General features: G+C 47.1%; 1 protein-coding gene across 12 annotated transcripts in view; it reads left to right on the forward strand.

The window, feature by feature from the left end:
- The window catches only part of MBNL3 (muscleblind like splicing regulator 3), a 75794-nt gene extending 57584 nt beyond the window's left edge, over positions 1–18210 (forward strand). For 4 of the 12 annotated variants that reach the window (XM_061446274.1, XM_061446273.1, XM_061446276.1 and 1 more), the window contains exons 4-10: positions 77–277; positions 1631–1867; positions 7369–7519; positions 9694–9729; positions 11711–11805; positions 13222–13295; positions 14999–18210. In XM_061446274.1, coding sequence (XP_061302258.1) covers positions 77–277; positions 1631–1867; positions 7369–7519; positions 9694–9729; positions 11711–11805; positions 13222–13278 — 777 coding nt within the window. In that variant the 3' untranslated portion in view covers positions 13279–13295; positions 14999–18210. The remainder of the gene's footprint in view (positions 1–76; positions 278–1630; positions 1868–7368; positions 7520–9693; positions 9730–11710; positions 11806–13221; positions 13296–14998) is intronic. The other 8 variants (XM_061446278.1, XR_009742029.1, XR_009742027.1 and 5 more) reach the window with 8 other exon arrangements.
- Positions 18211–20268: the final 2058 nt, after the last annotated feature.

Genomic DNA, 20268 nt, shown 5'->3' on the forward strand with positions numbered 1-20268 from the left:
TGATGCAAGGCTTTGGTGGGTAATCCAAGACACAGCTTTTTAGCTAATGTTCTGTTTTTCTTCTTTCCATCCCCAGACAACGTTTCCTGTGACTCCATCGCTTGCAACAAGCCCCACGATGGCTTTTAGTCCTTACCTGAGTCATGTTTCTCCTGGGATGGGATTGGTTCCTGCAGAGCTGTTACCAAATACTCCTGTCCTGGTTTCTGGAAATCCTACTGTTACAGTACCAGGAGGCTCTGCTGGGCAGAAACTGATGCGTACGGATAAACTGGAGGTATTTGGATGTCTGATACGATGCTGCTGATGGGAATGAACAGGGCGTGTGGTCCCAGCTACTGCTCTCTGCTAGAATGACTTGATGCAGCACAGTGCAGAGTTTAACCAGCAGTTTTCCTAACGCAGGGCTGCTCCTCTGTGCTTGAGCAGATTCTCATGCAGGGCCTGATTGCAAATCCTTGAAAGTCCCTGGGAATTTGGAAATACTCTTGTGATTGCCGTGGGTGTTGGAGCAGGCTGGGATTGTTGTTTTCTGTGCTTTAAAAATGCAAGTGGAGGGTTTGCCCTTTCACTGAGCTGAGTGGGAGCCGTTTTGGGAGTACCAGACACTTCCCTTGTGTAGAGGTGGCTTTACTGAGCTTATACAGAAAGCTTTCAGCATTGCACTGTTGGGAGCTGCGAGCATGGGGCACTGGAAGGATGTCTCTCTCTCCCCATGCTTGGCTGGGCTTGCTGGGACTTGGTGTTGGAGGAGTTGCAAATGTCTTTCAGACCTTAAGCAGAGGCTCTGCAGGACATAAAGGCTGAGGACCTGAATTCAGAGATCCCTGCAGGTGTAAATTATAACACAGGGAAGGGTATCATTTGAAAGCATGTTGGTTTGTGTTCTTTCTGCCAGCTTGCTGACAGCTCACCTTTCTCCACACTCAGTCTTGTAGTGCACAAGTACATAACCTACACCACCAGCTGTAGCCCTCAGCAATTCCCCTCAGTTCCTCAGAGAAGGAAACATTTTCTCTGCTTTTGATGCTTCAGTGGTCATAACTTAGGAGGATCTTCAGGATATTCATAAAGCCAGCAGTTCTGGCAGCACCTCCCAAGCACACTGCAGTGTGATCAAATGCACTGTCACTAATGCCGCTGTTTTATTGTGGAGGGCAGTGAGATTACTTATGTGAAAGAGGCTACTCATATTTAGGAACACGTACTCATTGCAGGTAACAGCAGCATGGAACATTTAGAATGAAAGGGTCTACCCAGGAGCCTGCTGCATAAGAAACACATAACCCAGGTGTTAAACACAAGTGGCAGAGTTGTAACATTGAAGCTTTAGAGGCAGGGGAGAAATCCTGAGCTCCAGAAGTTCTGGTGAAACAACGTTGACTTCCTGAGGTGGTTTTCCATTCTGTACAAGTTCTGTATTTCCCTTGTGCTTGGTCATAGGCCCTGATAATGTTGTGGGGTTCATCCTGAACCAGTTGTGAGTAGCACCAGTCGTGCCTGTGACCCGTGTGCTGCCTAAGCATGGGTGTAGAACACACACGTGGTTTAATGTAGCCAGCTGAACTGATACTCCATGTTTTGAACAGACTGAGGAGTGAGTTGATGTTCACTGTGACTTCCTTTGAAGGTGTGTCGGGAGTTCCAGCGTGGGAATTGCACGCGTGGTGAGAACGATTGCCGCTACGCTCACCCCATAGATATCGCAATGATAGACACAAATGAAAACACTGTCACAGTCTGCATGGATTACATCAAAGGTCGATGCTCTAGGGAGAAATGCAAGTACTTTCATCCCCCTGCACACCTGCAAGCCAAAATCAAGGCAGCTCAACACCAGGTGAACCAGACAGCTGCAGCTGCAATGGTAAGCATGAATTCTGCTCAAGCTGTATTAACATCACTGAGAGATTTCAGTTGTGTCACATGTGGTGTTTGGGGGAAAACAGAGTGCTTTGTAAATGGCTGACTGAGAACATGTGCAGTATGAAAACCCTCTCTTCATCCCTTCTGTGTGCTCACCATAGCATGAAGCCCGGAGTGACACAGTGCAGCCTGTCAGAGACATGGTGACAAACCCTGACATGACATCATGACATGACATGAACACAACACTTGGAACCAGCATCTTCCCTGGCTAAGTTGTAGGTGTCAGTTCAGCTTTTTCAGTACACAAGGAAATCAAAGACTGCTCATCCCATAATACATCTTTCGCAGGGAGATTCTGGCCTGTTGAAGTCGGTAGCAGAAATTCCACTGACTTAAAAGCAGACAAGGTGTCAGTTGTTTCAGGTTAGCAAATTTGTGCAGGGACCTTAGTGAAGTTACAAGGCTCCAACAAGAGGGACCTCCTGGCCCGTTTGATACTTGGGACCTGATAAAGGTGGTCCCACCTGCATTTTAATTTGAACTGGGACTTCTCTAACACCTACAATTGGGAAAATGAGTCAAGGCAGACTGACCAGATGAAATTCCCAGCTGGAGCCAGTGTTTGCCATTGTGTTGAGTTTGGTTTAATAGCACCTATTTATTCCAGCAGTGGGAGAGCTGGGATATTCAGCGTGGGGAGGGAAGAAGAGGGCCAGGGGGATGTTACCCACATGTATAAATTCCTCATGGTGGAGGTAAAGAAGACAGACTCTTCTCTGTAGTGCCCAGTGAAAGGACAAGAGGCAATGGGCACAAAGGGAAATTCAGGAAATTCCATTTTAGCTTCTTTACCATGAAGGTGGTCAAACACTGCAACAGGCTGCTCCATCCTTGGAGATCCTCAGAACCTGCCTGGCTGCAGCCCTGAGCAAGCTGCTCTAGTTGACCTGGCTTTGAACAAGGGGTTGGTCTGGATGGTCTCTAGGAGTCCCTTCCAGCCTCATCTGTTCTGTCATTATGGTTTTATATACAACTGTTATTAAAAAGGTTCTTGTCTCCTTTAGGATGTAAGTCACTAAAAGTCTTCTGAATCCCTCTTTTTTGAAGACAGTAAAAGGGGAGGTTGCTCTGCATTCATGGTGAAGCAGATTGCAAACCCAGGATGATTCTAGGAATTAAACAACTGCTCTCCTTGTAGCATAAGTGTTACCTGGAATGTAATTTGAAGAGCCCATTTATACTCAGAATTTATTTGTCCTGCAGTTTATTTATGAGATTTCTGACTATTTTTATGACTGTTGAAACAAGAGCTCAGGTCTTGTTGAAAAAGAACCTTCTGAAATGAAACTCTTTGTGTTCTTCACAATTGAATCTTTACTTCACTCATTATGTAGGGCAGTGCTGCTTGACCAAAGCCAACACATGTTTTATTCATGCTTCTGGCTTCTGTTAAAAATGTGATTAACCTTATTTGTATGCTGCTAACTAGAACCTTTAAAATATTTATTGATGGCTTGTTGCATCACCCCTGCTACCAAAACAGCTTACATTATTCATTGACTTTTCAAGGTCTGGTGCATTTACTGTACCTGTTGAGGTGTAAGACTTTAATAAGGGGAAGAATGGTGCCTGGGTGTCTTGGATCACAAAACATATGCCAGAAAAATGGGTGTTCCTTCTGAAATAGATTTGGAATGACTTCAAATCCAAAGTCAGAAGGGATTTCTGAGGATCCCAGTCCTGCAATTACGTGACATGCACAAATAGTAGCTTTGCTCTTGCTTGGCTGAAGTCAATGCGGTGCAGGCAGATGGACTGGGTCAGGCTCAGTCCCCAGTTTAGGATGGTACTTAAGCATGTGCTTGAACCTTCTTTCTGACTGGTGGTCATGCCCTTGCCACAAGCACTCCTGCTGACCTCTGCATGGTGTGGGACTGCAGAACTAGGGCTGCAAGTCCACTTGTAGGTGCTGATCCCTGAGTGCTCCTGACCCACTGCAGCAGGCAGTGGAGCAGCTCTGGAGCATGTGTCCCACAGTGACATTTCCTCACTTCTAAAACTCACTCAAAACAGAGAAAAATAGAAACAGAGAAGCTGTGGCTGCCCCATCCCTGGCAGTGTTCAAGGGCAGGTTGGACACAGGGGCTTGGAGCAAGCTGCTCTAGTGGAAGGTGTCCCTGCCCGTGGCTGGGGTTGGAGCTGGAGGAGCTTTAAGGTCCCTTCCAACACAAACCAGGCTGGGGTTCCATGAAAACAGGTGATGAGCCTGTTCCATGTCTTCTTAAGACATTGTATAATGCATTCACTTGTTTGTTTGTTTGTTTTCTCTTTGCCTCCCCAAACGTTGCTCTCTCTTGACACCTCTGCTTGCTGGTTTGGTCCCTGTGCTTGTCTCCCTCTCCAGCTCTTTGCCGCCCTGTGCTCTCTGCCTGCTAATTAACCCTCAGCCAACTGTCACATCAGCAGCTGTGGAATTAAAGCTGTAGATGACATAAGAGCCTCTCACTCCTCACTGCTTATAGCTGGCACAGAGGCAGCCCCAAAGCCGGCACAGGCAGTGACCTGGGTCTTGTCTCTGCCCTCCTCAAGAGCCGTGTCTCTGAGCAGACTGGGAAAGCCCTTTAGCTCCCTTCCCCTGCTGACCTTCCCACTGAACAAAAGCCCATCAGATAAGTTACTTTTACTAGTCTTCCTGTCCTGAAGCATCTGAAGGTTTGCCACTGCCTTGCTGGAGTCTGTCACCTCTGAACCCTTCAGGAAGGCTGCGCCAGAGAAGGACCCGCAGCGGCGATAAGAGCCGTGTATAATCTTCAGAGGAAGCTGCTCAGCTTGCTTCTGCTGCATGCCAGGGAGCGGGGGCTGCCTCTGCCCTCTCACAGGTCATTTTGTATTGTTGTGCCTTGGGCTGAAGCAGCCAGATGCAGACCCAGCCCCTCTTCCCCACGTGCAAAGGGGTGGAAGTGGGATCCGCTCCCCGGAGAGAGCGATGGGAGGATAGCTCTGAGGTTATTGAATTGTTTGTTGCAAACTTGTAATCCAGGCCTTGTCTTGCAAAAGAGTAACAAGAGAGGGTTGGTAACCAGCATGGGGGCGGTTCTGACTTCCATCCCTGGCAGTGTTCAAGGCCAGGTTGGACACGGGCTTGGAGCAAGCTGCTCTAGTGGAAGGTGTCCCTGCCCATTGCAGGGGGTTGGAACTGGATGGGCTTTAAGCTCCCTTCCAAGACAAACCAGGCTGTGATTTCATGACGATGATGGAGTAAGTAGTCTGTTGTGCCTTGATGTCCCTATGGCCAGGTGCTTATTTGTGTGCTCCCTCTGACTGCAGTGCTGGGCTCAGGATTGTCCTGTAGAGAGCCAGTACATCCCAGTAAGGTCTCAAAGCCTTCAGTTGTTCTGCTTTTGGCACTGCCATTAAGGGATAATGGGGTTTTTGGGGTGGCTGACAGCCTTTGGCCAAGCAGCAAGGACTCAGAAGTCATTATGTGCCTGCCTGGCACAGTTACTTCGCTATAATTAGCAGGGTTTTTTCTGGGGCAGGTTTTGGAAGCATCTGAAAAGGAATGCTTAGCAATCGGGCACCGTACAGAGCGTGGATTTAAGCAGCAAGTTCTTCACTCACTGTAAACCTGTAAAACACCTCTGATGTATGTGGAGCTACTCCAGGCTCTGCAAGCTGCAATTCTGCCCCGTGCCTGAAGGAACACTCGTGTAGCCGCCATTAAATAGACGAGATGTAGATAGAGTCAGAGTTAACATAGTTGTCAGTGAGGGCTTACCTAAAAATGGGAACTCTTAGATCTGTACCTAAAAGACCTCATCCTGAAACGGGGATCTTAAGCAAAAGACTTTGGTGTCTCAATCTGATGTTATCCCATGTTTGAGTGGTGTCATTGGTACTAGCCAGAAGAAATCTGGGAAGATGAAGCCCTGCTGCTGGCACTGATGCCTAGCAGCATTAGCAGAGGATGTGTGCATGTCTGAGGGCAGTTTTGCAAATGCAGTTTCTTCCTCTTTTTCTTCTATTAAATATTAAACCTATCCCAAACTCACCATGTCAATGGAGATAGGATGGAGTAGCGTTTTGCCTGGAAGTCTCTTGCTTAACATTCCTCAGATGAGCAGTCTCCTATAGCAAATTGAAGTGCAGCCTGTTTCTAGATGGTGACAAACTGTTGCAAGCTTTCACTTAACATTCTGTTGTGTGCTGAGCTTTGTAACACTTGAAAATCCCTTTGCTTGTGTCCTTCCATCCGAATACTGTGTGTTTGCAGCCTCAAACCTCCACTAGCTAAACCTCCTCCCTGCCTGCCCTTCACTGTCACCTCTTAATAAAACCCAGAAAACAGGAAGGATAACTCTATTTCAGCCATGGCTTTGCTCCATGATACAGAACAAGTAGGCAGAAGTAACCTGATTGTGCATGACTTCCACGTGCATAAGGCTCCCTGACGTCAGTGGGAGCGTTATGTGCCCAAGGGCTGCAGGGCAGAATTAAAAAGGCCCCTTTTCTGTCACAATGTGCAGAAAAACCCATGCTTTCTACTCGGGTACAATGAAAAGCTGTAAATCATTAGAAGCATTCCTGTCTCCTGAGAACCTGACATACTGCTTTGCTGTTGAGACATGCTTGGGTGAATGATGAGTAACTGAGAAAAGTTCCTGAGTTGGGTTAGTGCTTTTTTTACCAGCTCTGAACAGGTTTGACAGGCTGGAAGGAGCTCGGTGGTGTGATAGAGCAAAAAGAGGAGAGCTGTCCGTGGCTTTTGCACTGTTAGGAGCAAGCAAGCAGCACTGAACTGGCGGAGGCCACCTTCTAGGAGGTGGGAGCGGGTCCAAATGAGCTGATGCTGAACTGTGCCACTGGTGTGAGCAGTGGAGGATCAGGCCTGTTCTTGACCATGTTGCTCGGCCTCTCTAACAAGTGGAAATGCGTTTTACTATGAATGTAACATTACATGTGTAACCGGCAGCACCTAGTGCTTTACCACCTGGACACAGGGTTGGCTGCACGCTTCCACACGTGCACACATACATGTAAGCAGAAAAAGACAAGCATCCCTTTTTCCATGGCATTTGTTGCTCATGCTGACCTTCTTGGGTTTAAATCTATTGTACTTCTCTTACCTGGTACATTTTTAAATGCTTGTTGCCTGCAACTGCTCCTCATAGTATCCTGTCCAGTTGATCACCTCTCCCCTGCCTTTTCCTCACCCTTTTGCTCCCTGTGTTCCCAAGTCAGTCGTGCTGAAGAGCTCCTTTAGCACCCCTCCTCCTGGCCTCTGCCCCTCTTGGTGCGTTTGCTAACTGCTTACCTAGTGAACAGATTCCACCTACCACTTCCACTGTGACTTAGCTGCTCTTCTCTTTCCCATCTCACTAAGTTGACACAGTTGCAGGTGATTTGCAGCCAGGCCTCCTGATGATTTAATGCATGTTTGATCTACATCTGGGCCCCTCGTTTCACTCCACTTGTGTTTACTGACTCCCTTATCCACAGGCCCTGCCGCCTGGTGCACTTCAACCTTTACCAAAGAGGCCAGCACTTGAAAAAAACAATGGTGCCACCACAGTCTTTAACCCAAGCGTTTTCCACTACCAACAGGCTCTAGCCAACATGCAGTTGCAACAGCCTGCATTCATCCCTACAGGTAAGTGGCTCCCAGCATCATAGTTGTCGTTTTGATGACCTAGGCATTGAGCTCATAAGTAGATTTGTAAGAGTCCTTAGCACAAGAGTATCGGTGTGTAGTTTTCATGTTAAAAATGGATGAAAAGTTCATGTTTGTTGTTTGACTTTTCCTTCCCCCCCCCCCCCTCACCTACTGCAGTTTAGAGCTTTTTACTTTAAAGAGCCCTTCTTAGCCCTTTTGGTTATGGTTTGGGGTTTTTTTTCAACTAAGAGAAATGTCTGCATGTTTCTGGAATTCATACTTTCTGTTTCTCCTCCTTACGGTTCAGCTGGTTAATCCCAAATTAATTCTTTGACTCCTGCCTAGCACCCTTACGGACTCATGTTAAAATGTCTTGTGGGCCTCTATGCCTGCTCACTTGAAGCTGCAGGTATCTTTCTGAGCTTCTGTCTCAGTGACCTCCGTATGCCAGCAGCCATGGTGCTTATAGAGGGAACAGTTCCTCTTTAGTCAATACAAATGACATAATCCTCTTTAAAGGCGTATATTTCCCTCGTGCTTGGCTTTTGAGCAGTATGATAGCCTGAGCTTTTTAAAAGCAATTTAACTCCCAGCTCTCATTGTACCTTTAAGGTCTCAGAGTAAAATTGAAAGATGCAGTTCAGTCATTCATACAGGAGTGGAAATGTGGAGATGGCAGTGTGACTGCTGACTAGCCAGTTAACCTCACTGCAGCCAAGTGGCAGACAAAACCTGCGTAGGGTAGGAACTAGTATAAGTGGCTGAATGAGGAATATTCCAGAGTTGATAGCTCATTCTTTAGTATCATTATGATCCTTGCAGAGCATCATAAGACGATGCACAGCCCATGCGTTTAATGGTTAATGCTGTATTCACTTGGCAGATTGTATTTTAAGAAGTACCCAGAGTGTTTGCCTGGGCTGCCCCTCAGGCTGAGCATGGAGTGGACCTGCACCTTGTCCTTGCTGCTTCTGGGGGTCAGGGGAAAAGCCTTAGACATAGTCCTCTGGTGAGACCAAATTGTGTCTGGTGAGTTCAGAGAGTCCTGTGCTCATGTGGCCTTTCTGTTACAAGAGCACCTGGGGACGCTCAGAACTCAGCAGCTGCCAGGGTGTTCTTCCAAGAAAGTGGAGCCTTACATGGAGCAACAGAGGGATGCAAGCAGTAGCCTCCCTCCTTGTTCCCTGCAAAGTGCTCTTGGAGGGGATGGGCTGAGCTGACCTTTGGCAGATCTGTTAGGTGCCAAATGAGATGCTTCTCCGGGAAACACTGACACCTTTGGGAATGCCGAGTCCCTTGCTGGCTGCACGCTCCTCTTCCTCGAGGTCACAATTGTCATAAGGACACGCACCAGCACTCCCCCTGCTCTTGTCTCATGGCAATGAAATTAATGCAGGGCTGATGCGTACAGGTCTGTGTGCTGTCTGGGGACGCGAGTGCTGGGCAGAGCAGCACATTTCCAATCAGAGCATGGATCTCTGATGAATTGATGTTACGCATCCCCATTTTCCCTTATGCATCACACTGCAGATGTGGTCTCAGCCTTTGCAGGGCTCTGGCAAATGAAGCAGGGAGGGGAAGCAAAGTGAGCTGCTGCTTTTCCTCGTGTCTCCTGCTCAGTTATTGAGAGATCAGTCCCATGGAGGGAGAGGGGGAGTCAGGGTGTCTATTGAAAATGGCATCGTCACTACAATTGTTTCCAGACCACAACTGCCTCTTTCAGCTTCAACTGGAGACTTTGAAACCCCAGTGCCTGCTTGCTTGCAGGAGTGAATTGCTTTTGGAAAGTCGGTTTTAACATGAGTGTGACGTTCCTCTAAGGGCAATTTGTTTTCTGCTGACATGATCGGAAAGAAATGGACATACCTGATACCAAAAATACCCCAAAGAGCCCTGCTTTGTAGGCTAGATGAATCAATTTTAATACCAGGCTGGGAGGAGAAAGATATTTTCCCCAGAAATGCAAGAATTAATTTGGTTTGCTATGATCTCTTAAAACCGAGTTTAAACTACTTCTGTACCAATATGCAGAATCTGTTTGCATGTGCTTAAATACTGAATGCTGCAAAGAGAATACCTGCTTTTTAGTTAAAGTGATATCTAACACTGAAGCTTCACTAATGAAATATCCCTTTTGTTCATCTTTCCACGCTTCAATGCATGGTGTGCAGGGTCAGTTCTGTGCATGACACCCACTGCAAGCGTTGGTAGGTTTCTCTACACAAACTTCTCCACTTTTCCTAATCTGAAAGAGACTGCGAGTTAGTATGTGTCAGTGAGAACCTGGGTGCCTGAGTGGTGTGACTGGCTATCCACTGTCTTCTTGGAGGCTTAAATGGTTGTATCCCTTTTAATTTCTGTGCAGTGCAGTGTTTCGTGTGACTAATAAGAGAATCCAAGGTGATGTGTTCCCACCCCTGTATAGTTCTACTGCAGAGACAAAAACTTGTCACTTAAATGTCTTTACAAGCCATTGAGTCATCCAGCAAAAGGAAATGGCGAAGGGAGAATCCTGTTGGTTTAGGTTTTGTATTGGGCATAAGGTGGATTAGAGCTTGGAATCGTGATTGTCTTTGTGAGGCTATTTTAGGAGAGTGGCTTAATAAAGGTGCTAAGGAGGAACACATCTGGGGGTCAGCCCCTCTGCCAGAGCAGGGCTTAGACCATGGATTGGCTGAAGACTCCTCTAGTGCAGTGTCAGGTGTGCAAGCGCAAGGGACTGTAAGGAGGTGCTGCTGCTGGTGCACATAGGATGCAGTGAGGTGGCAGGGCTGAGTACGTGCTCATGGGTGCTGCAGGGATCCACTGTGTTCAGGCTCAGCATCTAGGTCTTACTGGGAACTCGTGCAGGTCTTTGAGGGGCCTTCCCCTCTGCAGCTGCTGGGCAGAGCAGAGTGGGTGAAAGCTGAGCTTTCATCCTCCAACCAAGGTTATACAAGAGTACCAGCATCCAGGCGTGCCTGCTTCAGCCAGAGGGATAGGGGCATGAGCAGGAGGCCTGGGAAGGGTGCAGGGCTTTTGGGGAGCAGGTCTGAAAGCTTTGGCAGGAATGGCTAAGCACTCTGCTCTTGAACCCTGTAGTGCAGGGAGGACGCACCGCTTGCATGGCAGGGAGCTGAGCCCCTCAAACACCCCGGGGCCGTGGCTGCTGGAGCGGAGGGGAAGGCCGGTCTGCTTCCCTGCCGCATGGCCGAGGGGATGGACGGGCCTTCCCACGAGCTCCCCAGCCCCACAGATTCCCCCTGGGTTTGGGGGGATGCCCGTGTGTACCCCAGAGCCCCAGAGCATCACTTCAGCCCCGTGCTCTGCGGCACAAGCAGCTTCAGGAGGCTGCCAAGCTCCCTGCTGCCACGTTGTCCTTTGGATGCTCCTTCTGCAAATCGTAGCTGTTCAGATGCATTTTGTGTATTTTTCCCTCTTGGTCCCTTCCCCTCTCCATCCATCCCCCCCTCCCCTTCCCGGCAAGAGGGGCGTTTTGCCAAATCCCCTAGGGTTAGGGTGGGAGGGAAGCACGCTGTGTCCGAGGAGAGCACCCTCAGGCCGCCCGCCGCTCACGTGCCGCGCTCCAGCTCTGTCCCGGCCCGGAACATCGTCACCGCTAGAGCGGGGCAGCAAACCCGGGGAGGGGGCTGCTGCCAAGTGCATCGTGTACCCGCGGTGGCTGGCGGGGACGGGGAGGGGAGGGAAGGGGACGAGCTTTCCCAGGCGGGCGGGGGGGTGCGCTTGCCAAAACGTCCCCAGCCAGAGGACCGCGCACTGGCTGCGTCTAACTCCCCACGGGTGCGAGCTGACGTGGGCTTTTGCTAGCACACCCGCCCTCTCCCCCCTTTGGAAATGTGTCCCCTCGGAGTCTAATACATCATTGTTCTGCTTATAAATGTACTAAGTGTTGAGAATGTTTTGGTTTTTTCCTTAATTATAATTGTAATTGGCTTTTCCCCTTCTCTCTTGTTTATTTTTTTTCCCAACGCTGTCTTGCTTTGCACTGTGATTGCATGCTGCGCCCCGATGTGTCCTTCATGACGATGTCACATGGCTTGTTGCTGTGATTCCTGCCACGCCCCCAAATCCACCACATGTTGCCATGGTTACCTAAACCAACCAAAACAAACAAACAAACAAAAATATATACCTATATATACGCGCTCCACCCTCCCGTATGTCGCTTCCATGGTTCCCCTCCGAAAGTGCCCATGATGCACGGTGCTACGCCCACCACTGTGTCTGCAGCAACAACTCCTGCCACCAGCGTCCCCTTCGCTGCAACAGCTACCGCCAATCAGGTTTGGCCCTTTCAATGGCTTTCTTTCACGTGTTCAGATCTCGAGGACCGGGCGAGGGCCGGATCCTGTGCGGGGTCCGGAGCGCCCGGCTCGGCGCAGGCTCGGGCGTGCGTGTGCGTGTGAGCGTGTGCGTGTGTGTGTGTGAGAGAGGGGATTGGTGAGGGGGCACCGGCCGGGCCTGCCATGGGCCGCAGCAGGGATGGGCGATGGGCAGGGTTGGAGATGCTTCTCCAAAACGGAGCACACACCTCACCCCGGGTCCTGGAAACCAGGCTGCAAACCCCCCAGCGCGGTCGCACAAGAGCTGCAGCGCTTCTGCTTTCAGTCTCAAGCAGAAATACCACCCTGAGCATCCTTCCCAGTGGTATTCTGGCATGTCCTGTCCCGGCTGGAAAGTGGAAGTGGAAACACAAAGTGGCCTCCCCCTCAGCGCAAGATTGGACTCTAAAACCTACCCCAAACCCCCCCACCGTTGGGGCTGAGGCTCTCAAATCTGAAGCTCAATTACCCCAGCAGCACATCACCCATCCCTGCAGAACTGCCTGTGGATGTGCAGTACGTGCTGTTGTAGCACTGTCATAAGTGTTCAGGATTCCATGCATGTCTGCCGAGCCATGATTCTCTCCAAAACTTTCCTCTGAGGATATTGAGTTGTGATGGCTGCTTCCGCACCAGTCCTGAACTGTATATGCACAACCCGTCCTAGTGATGCTTCCTGACAATTTGGTGTGCCACAGCTCCTCCCAGTTAGACCAGAGGCATTTCAAACACTTGGGGTGTTTTATTCCCCACCTCCCCCCAGTGCTAATCTTAGCTTTTTGATTTGTCATGCTCTCAGGTTTAGAGCGATTGCAAAGAAAACGGGGTGTCACTTTGTTCTGTAGGGGCTGTTAGCTGTGCCAAACCTCAGCAGTATCTCAGGGGGCATCCTCTAGACTTCTGCTAGTGCAAGGGCATCAGGCTTGCAGTCAGTTTGGCCTTGCATAAGTCCTAGGCAGTGTTTTACTGCTCGTAGTACAGCTCACTGGTCTTTTTCTGTGCTTTGTTGTTATGTTCAGGTAGAGCAGGTCTTACTCCTACTCGTACTGGTGGTGAGAAGAGAGCAGAAATTCCTGCGCAGTGTTGCTCTGTGGCTGTATGAGTCCTGGTTCAGCCAGATGGTTTCAGGGCATTTCTGTCTTAGGTGTAGTCTACGGAGTTAAAATCTGGGTACAATCACTGCCTACTGCACGAGGCATCAGTAGTGGTGCAGCTATGTTGTACTTAATGTGAGGCAAAGTAAAGGCATCTTGGGAGTGGATCCTGTTTTGTAAGACACTGATGTACTTGCTAACCTGATACTGAAGACAGAATGAGCAGCTGGATCTCATGACAATGTTTTAATGTGTTGTGTTCTTTGTTTTTTCTCTGCTGTAGATATCCCAGTTATCAGTAGATGAACTGAGTAGCAGCATGTTTGTTTCACAGATGTAGAAGTTCCCGATAGAACAGTAAGTTCCTTTTTGGTATTTCTCTTTATGGTGGATTGCTTTGTCCGAGGGCATCCCCAAGCAGGGGGCTGGCTGGGGCAGAGGGACCCCAGTGCCTTCACACACTGCCAGCTCAACAGAAACTGAGCTGCTGCAGCACAGGCATGGACCAGCCCAATGGGTTATAACAAGCAGTGTTTCCTTGCGTCTAAAATACCTGGTTTGAGGTGTTGGCAGCTTCCCTTCTTGCATCCCCCTGAGTCTGAAGCTGTGTTTACAGGTTACTCTTGCTCTGCATGGCTCCCAGCTGCCTGCAGATGCCTCAGGGATTTGTGCTGTTGGTGGCAAACTGCTGTGGTAATGAGTCAGCTGAAAAGGTGTAACTTCTCTCCTGCTGTTGGTGGCATATTTCCTTTCCTGGGGTAAGCAGGATTGGGTCAGCAGCAGCTGCTGTGCACCTGCAAGGCTGGCTCGGTCCGAGCAGAGACCTGCTGCACAGCTCAGCTGCACTGGGGGCCTGGCTCGCGGTGGGTTTCTTCAGAGGTCCTTGTGTGCGTTTAAGACCAGGGTGAATGCCACAAGCAGCATAACCTTCACCCTACCTGCAGATCCTGGGCTTGCCTCGTCTGCTGGTTTTCTCTGAGAGGGAATGGTGGAGGAGTTTGTCCTTTCCTTTGACTTACGGAGTATTGTTTCACAGCCGTAGCAGCAGTGTCATTTTTCCTCTGCTCTTCTTTGTGAGCGTTTGCTGATGTTCATGAGAGAAAATCCCTTGAGGGTTTCAGTTCATCACTGGATTATTTTTTTACTCCAAGAGGGTAAAGAGCAGTTCAGACAATTCAACAAGAGGTCACCAGAATTGCCCAGTGCAGGCCACTTAGTATACACAGAGCTACAACCCATTTCTTCCTTAAGTCACGTATAACAGGCAAGTACTTACATGATGGCAGTTAATTTGGTAAGCGGCTTACTAATGGTATCTTTAACAGTCAGCAGAAGTTACTCATCTTGATAGCGGACCTTTCCTTCTGCTGACCTAAATAAAGCACCATATGTATGCTAACTTTGGCCACGGACCCCTGTCCACGTAGGGGTGAACACCAAGCTCTCCCCATTAGCAAAGATGTTCTGAATGACCAGGGCTAAGGAGGCCCTGGTAGCCAGGCTGGCCAGCCAAGCTGCAGGAGACAAGCACTGGGTCCCTCAGGGGAGGCTTTTCACAAGTACATCCCAAGAGAGGCCATTTGCTCCCAGAGGAGGATTCCCTGAGCACGAGGTTTCTGTGTCTGTGATGTGTGTCGAGGCCTCTGGGTCCTGGCTCTTTAGGATCAGATTTTCTTGTTACAATCTGTGATGCTCTCTGGAGGGAACAGGAGCTAACGGGCCGGGGATGCCTGTGGCCCCCTCCTTAGTCCCTCCTACCACCCTCTCCAAAAATAAGCCTTATTATTCACCCACCTCCCTCTGTCACTAATTGCCTTGTCAGTGTGTGTGGGGCGTGCTGGAAATGGAAAGCCCTAAGTGCAGATTAGAGAGGATGCCAAGAATGTTATCAGCCATTTCACCCCACATCAGCAAACTAAGGCCATAACATGTTTTCTCTCTGCAACATACTAATGGCAACCCCTTGGATGTGAATGTATCTTAGAGCGGCTTTTATTAAAATACAGATGTGTGTCCCTAACTTCTCACTCTTTCTCTGTTGTTTTTTCTTCCCCTTGCAGCAGATCATGTTGAAATTCTGAACAGTAAAATTATGGAGCACCAGGACTTCTTGGTGGGAAGCTGCGCATGGCCTTTCTGTATATATCCCCTCTTCCCTCTCTCGTTCTCTACCACCTCTACAGTAAGCCTGTTGCAGCCTACATGTTAACCAAAAACTGAGCAATGGGAATGTCAAAAAAAAAATGAAAAGACAAAAAAAAAAAAAAAAAGCACTATAGAAACACTTAACAAACAGCGCTCTGATATACGAGATATACCAGTAGGAAATTATAATAGACTTTTGTAACACATAACTTTAACACACTTAATCATTTTCTGACTACCATCCTGAGAAGTGCAGCTGCACAGCGGACTGTTGGTTTACTGTATACTATCGATGGATAAATGTTTGTCTTGTTTTTAAAGTGTTATCTTCCTGTTTTGTTTACATCATAGTCTATTGATTTGTTTGGAAGTGTACATCATTATCAAGTATACTCAGTACCAACTTTTCATTATTGTTATGTCTTAAGTTTTCATATTCTGTAGGTTTTATGGGGTTTTGTTTGGTTGGTTGTTTTTTTTTTTTTTACTAAAAATGTTATTGTGGGAAACAGGAATTACGTGCTGGAAAAACACGACACAGGAATGTTCTGCCCTTTGCTGGAGTTTGCTGTTAGCGTCAGCTACAGATGCTCATGTTAAATGCTCCTTCTAAGCATTTAAAATTTGCCTTCAGATAGAGTGTCCAAACTTGTAGTACAAGGGATGCAAAAGGACAGTTGTCATTTTAGTGCAGCTCAGGGTATTTCTTTCAGTACAGTGAGCTGATTCTAGAAACCTTTTGGGGAAACCCACGTGTAAAATCCCAGGTTCGGGAACGATTGGCTCAGCCGGTGGTAAGCATCAAGGGATTTCTGCAGTTCTGTTGTCCATGGAAGTGCATTCTCAGCTGCAAACTGCGCACAATCTCTCACGGTGCAGTCAAAACAAAAGCGAAAGGTGTGAGGTGAGACAGCTTCAGTTGGGCAAGGACTCGTTGTGTTGGGGAGGAGCTGGAGTGGGCCATAGCCATGACTTAGCCCGAGCTGGGTGATGCCGTGCCCAGTGGCTTGTCTTCACTGAGCATGCTGAAACATCTCAGCCTGAAAACTGAGGTGGCTCTCCTTGAAATGCTGTCAGCGTGCACCAGTTCTTTCATCTCCATTTTCCGTAAGTGGGTGATTTTTTTTTTCCCCTGTGATCTCTGGCCCTCTAAAGCAAACACAGCAGTGACAAGGCAGGAAAAAGCTCAGCATAAGCTTCCTACCGTCGATAAATATTCATCTTAATGGAGCTCCTGTAGGTCAGTGGATTTATTTTGGCACCTTCTACTTGATCAAGAGCAATGTTTGCCTCACAACAAGGGCTAGTTCTCAATACCTCCTTTTCTGACACATGAATAAACTGATTTCCAGCCCGTGCACCCTGGACAGCCCAGCCTGTTACGCTGTATTGCTGAACAATCTGGCTGCAGAATGCATTTTGGCTGAGGATACAACCAAATTCATCCCTGTCATAGCTCTACCGTATCATTGGCATTATGGAAGAGATGGGTTTGCTGCTGTAAATCCACAAACTCCCTAGGAGGAGAAAGAAAATGGTGATTGAAACCAAGCAAGAGGCCAGCTCCCGGCCTCTGGGGGGCTGGCCAGCCCAGGCTCGTGGTGGTCCTGTGGGGTGCCAAATTCTGTCAAACAGGTTCTCTTTTCTTTTCCAAGCTCCTTGGCCTTGGTTAGAGACTTTCCTTGCCCCCTCTTATCCAGTGTGAGCACAGATAGTTTGCTAGATGTGTGTCTCCGTGGATTGCAAGTGATGGAGGGGCATGTAGGGCACAGCCAGTGTGACCCAGAGCAGGCCCTGACCATCTGCCCATGGAAAGCCATTCATAGCAAGAACTTTGAAGAGCCCAGCTCGAAAAGGCCTTCAGCAGGCTTTGAAGCAAACCCTAAGAGAGGGGAAAAAACTATCCATCCCCACCCCAAGATCTCCTTTATGAACCCCACATCTGGACAGTCACTTGTCCGTAGCAGTTCCCCTGCCATCAGCATCCCCAGGCAGCAGCGTTGTCTGAAATCAGTGACTCCCCTTTGTGTTGGCGACCACATCCCTGTTCTTTTCACCACTGAGTTTCTGTTTCCCAACAACCATAACATTGTTAGTGGAAAAAGTGGATTTGAGTACTTCCTGTTTGAAATTATTTGTGTATCAAACAAATGGGTTTTGCACAACCTGTGCCAGTGCCTCAACAAAGAACAGAACTGATCTTCTTAAGCCAGAAAGGATGCATTCAAGCTTGTATGGCTTTATGAGTTCAAGGAGGTTGGAATTTTTTCAGTGCTAAAAGGATTTTTGTATATCTTGACACTTTGATGTAACCTCCTCTTTTATTTATCGACTTCAACATCTGGCATAGATGTGCATAGAATGTAAACCTAGAATACAGCTGTTTCCCTGTCACATTTAAAGCACTGAAAAAAAGAGAAGAAGAAGAAGAGAAAGAAAAGTGTTTAAGGATTATTTTTTATTAAAGAGGTCCAATGAGGGATGTTCAGGGTAGTTATTAGGTGCCACAACAGTTTTTATATTGCTGGCAAATTTAGAGTTAATTTGTAAATGAGTTTAAGGAAAGAAAAGCTTGAAGCACTAAACTTCACCAAATTCAAAACAATCTCGGCAACGATGCCGCTTTGAGGTAGCACTATTTAAACTAGTTGTGCAATGAACTTGCTCTAATTTTCTTTGTTCAAGAAAGAAAAGAAAAAAACCAGTCGCCAGACTATAAATTTCCTAAATAGACTATTACAAAGTCACCGAGCTAGTTAGTGACTCTAAACAAATGTCATAAAAGCATGAATATCATCCTTTATTTGACGAGAGATGTATGTAAGTTTGTTTAAATCGATATAATTTTAGTGACATTTTTATAAGCTTCCCACTTTCCATGAACCTATATTTTTTATTTATCCAAAGTGATTTCTCTTTGTCCATTTCTCTCAGCCTTATGCAAACAATATGCAAGAAATGCTGAAACTTGGATAAAACGGGTCATGCAGAGGGAAAATGAAAGCTGAGATGGATCATTTTCACGGGAAAAGGTTGTTAGTAGTTTCAATACAAAGTACTACTACTAAACTGTAACATAAGCAGACAATAAAAGAGGGATTTAAAATAAAATGGATTCATAAAACTATTAAGATTATTTTTGTTAAATACAGTGCTTTTAGTAATTTGGAACATGGTTTCACAATCAGCCCTGGGGGGTGTTTTTGAGTCGGAGGTTTCGAGCTGATGATGTTTGGACTGTGTATTTTTGCATCGCAACAACGGTCTAGAAGCCAGGCCCCTTCCCCGAGCACTCCGCAGCACCGGGTCCTCTCTTGCCAGCCCATCCTCGCCGTCTCCCACTGCGCTCGGAGTGTCTCCCAGTGGAAGCAGCCCTCCCGGATGCCGATGGCCGGCGCTGGATGTGGGTGTGTGTCTGGTGGATGCAGCTGGCCGGAGGAGGAGGAGGAGGAGGCGCGTGTGCCCGGTGAGATGGCCTCTCCTCCCTGGGGTGGGAGAGCAGCTCTAGGGTCGTTGGGAAACTGGAGTCCTCGTTTGCTTTCTCCCTTGTACATTTCACAGACATGGAAATTGAAAAAGGTGAAATTTATGAGGAAAATGGAATTTCCCATTCCTGTTGAATGGATTTAGTTTGATATTGACCTGATTTTACCATGTGCCTGTTGAAGGCCTTAGAGTATATACTGTATGTTAAAGACTGTAATAACTTTAAAGAAAAATAGTTGATAGCCTAATCCAAATGTAAATAGAGCTACACCACGTTGTTACTAGGCTACAATGCATCCATTCATTCCTTCATGTCATCTCTCTTCGTTTCTCTGCCATTAGTTTTTAAGGTTTTCATTATTGCTCTTTTTTTTTTTGATATCTTTACTAACTAATGAATTTAATTTTGAAGGAGGGGTAGAGAAAGTTTAAGATTTTTAAGACATGTATTCAGCCCATTTAGTTCTATCCTAACCCCACACCGAAGCATGGTAAGGTATAGAATACAGTCCATAACTAGTTTGTATAGTTTACAGTTTAAGAACAAAATTAACTTTGTATGTAACTCCTACAATGATAGATTCATTGTTAACTAATTATATTAAGTTGTTGTTGCTATGGCAACAAAACTACAACATGGCTACCTTTGTATACATTATTTGTGAGATTTTCACATGTAAATGAGAAGTGATGTGTAACAGTATGAGCTTGTTCAAGGTACAGTTCGATACTGTCGGAGAAAGAGATGATTGAGTATTTTTAAAATCCCAAAGTCCCATGTGAACGCTGAATCCGTGGCTCCGAGGGTCACTCTTTCAGTCCAGAAGTTTACAACACATGGATTTAGAGTCAGGTTTTATAGCTTGTAGAAATTGTTGTGTGGCAAGGGTTATTCCACAGTATTTTCACTTCCAAAACCACCACAAGCCTGGATTTACCACGTAGGGACCGGTCTTTGCTTTCATTTCAGCTCCATTCGCACGGTGGCAACTCCGAGTTAATCCGTTTCAGTACTGTAGCTCCGCCTGCAATCTTCCTCTCTCCCAAATCTGAGCACTCACACGATGCGTTACGATCAGGGCTAAAGAATTAAGCATATGACTATTTTAATACTAATTTATACTAGCAAAAACTGTACATAAGAGAACCAAAATATTGTGGAATGACCCCGTAACAGTGTTGAAGATACCAATATGCTGCAGTTAAACTGATTCAGTTCGTGTACGAATGTGTGAGACACACCTTTTTTGCACTTATGTACATAGTCCACGAAAGAAATCCTTGGAACTTATTTTGAATATAAAAAAAAGTCTGTAATAATACAGGAAAAGTTTGTAAAAGAGATAGGTATTACTAAGGCTTTGAAAAGGAGGAGTTTTTTGCTATAAAACTTATCTGAAAGCATGATGTTGCTTTGCTGTTGTAAAAGCTTTGTAGTTTGCCATAGCTTATTATACAGCAGACTGCTACCAGGTCAGCTCCAACCTGCAGCACAGAGAAATGGGGAACAGTGCTTAATTAAATAGTAAGGTCACTAGCAAAGATTTGAATTCCTCTTTTCATCAGCCTGCATTCCCAAACACACCCCAGGGCATGCTTCTGATGGGTTGTGATGGGTGAATCCTATTAGGACTCGTAGGTCCGTGGTGGCACACAAGCCTTTTTTCCTAGCGCCTGATCCCGTTTCTAGTGGAAGTGT

The sequence above is a fragment of the Pezoporus flaviventris genome, unplaced genomic scaffold (genome assembly GCF_033815535.1).
Source record: "Pezoporus flaviventris isolate CSIRO_AGI_PZ_B2104156 unplaced genomic scaffold, CSIRO_AGI_Pfla_v1 ptg000005l, whole genome shotgun sequence".
NCBI lineage: Eukaryota > Metazoa > Chordata > Aves > Psittaciformes > Psittacidae > Pezoporus > Pezoporus flaviventris.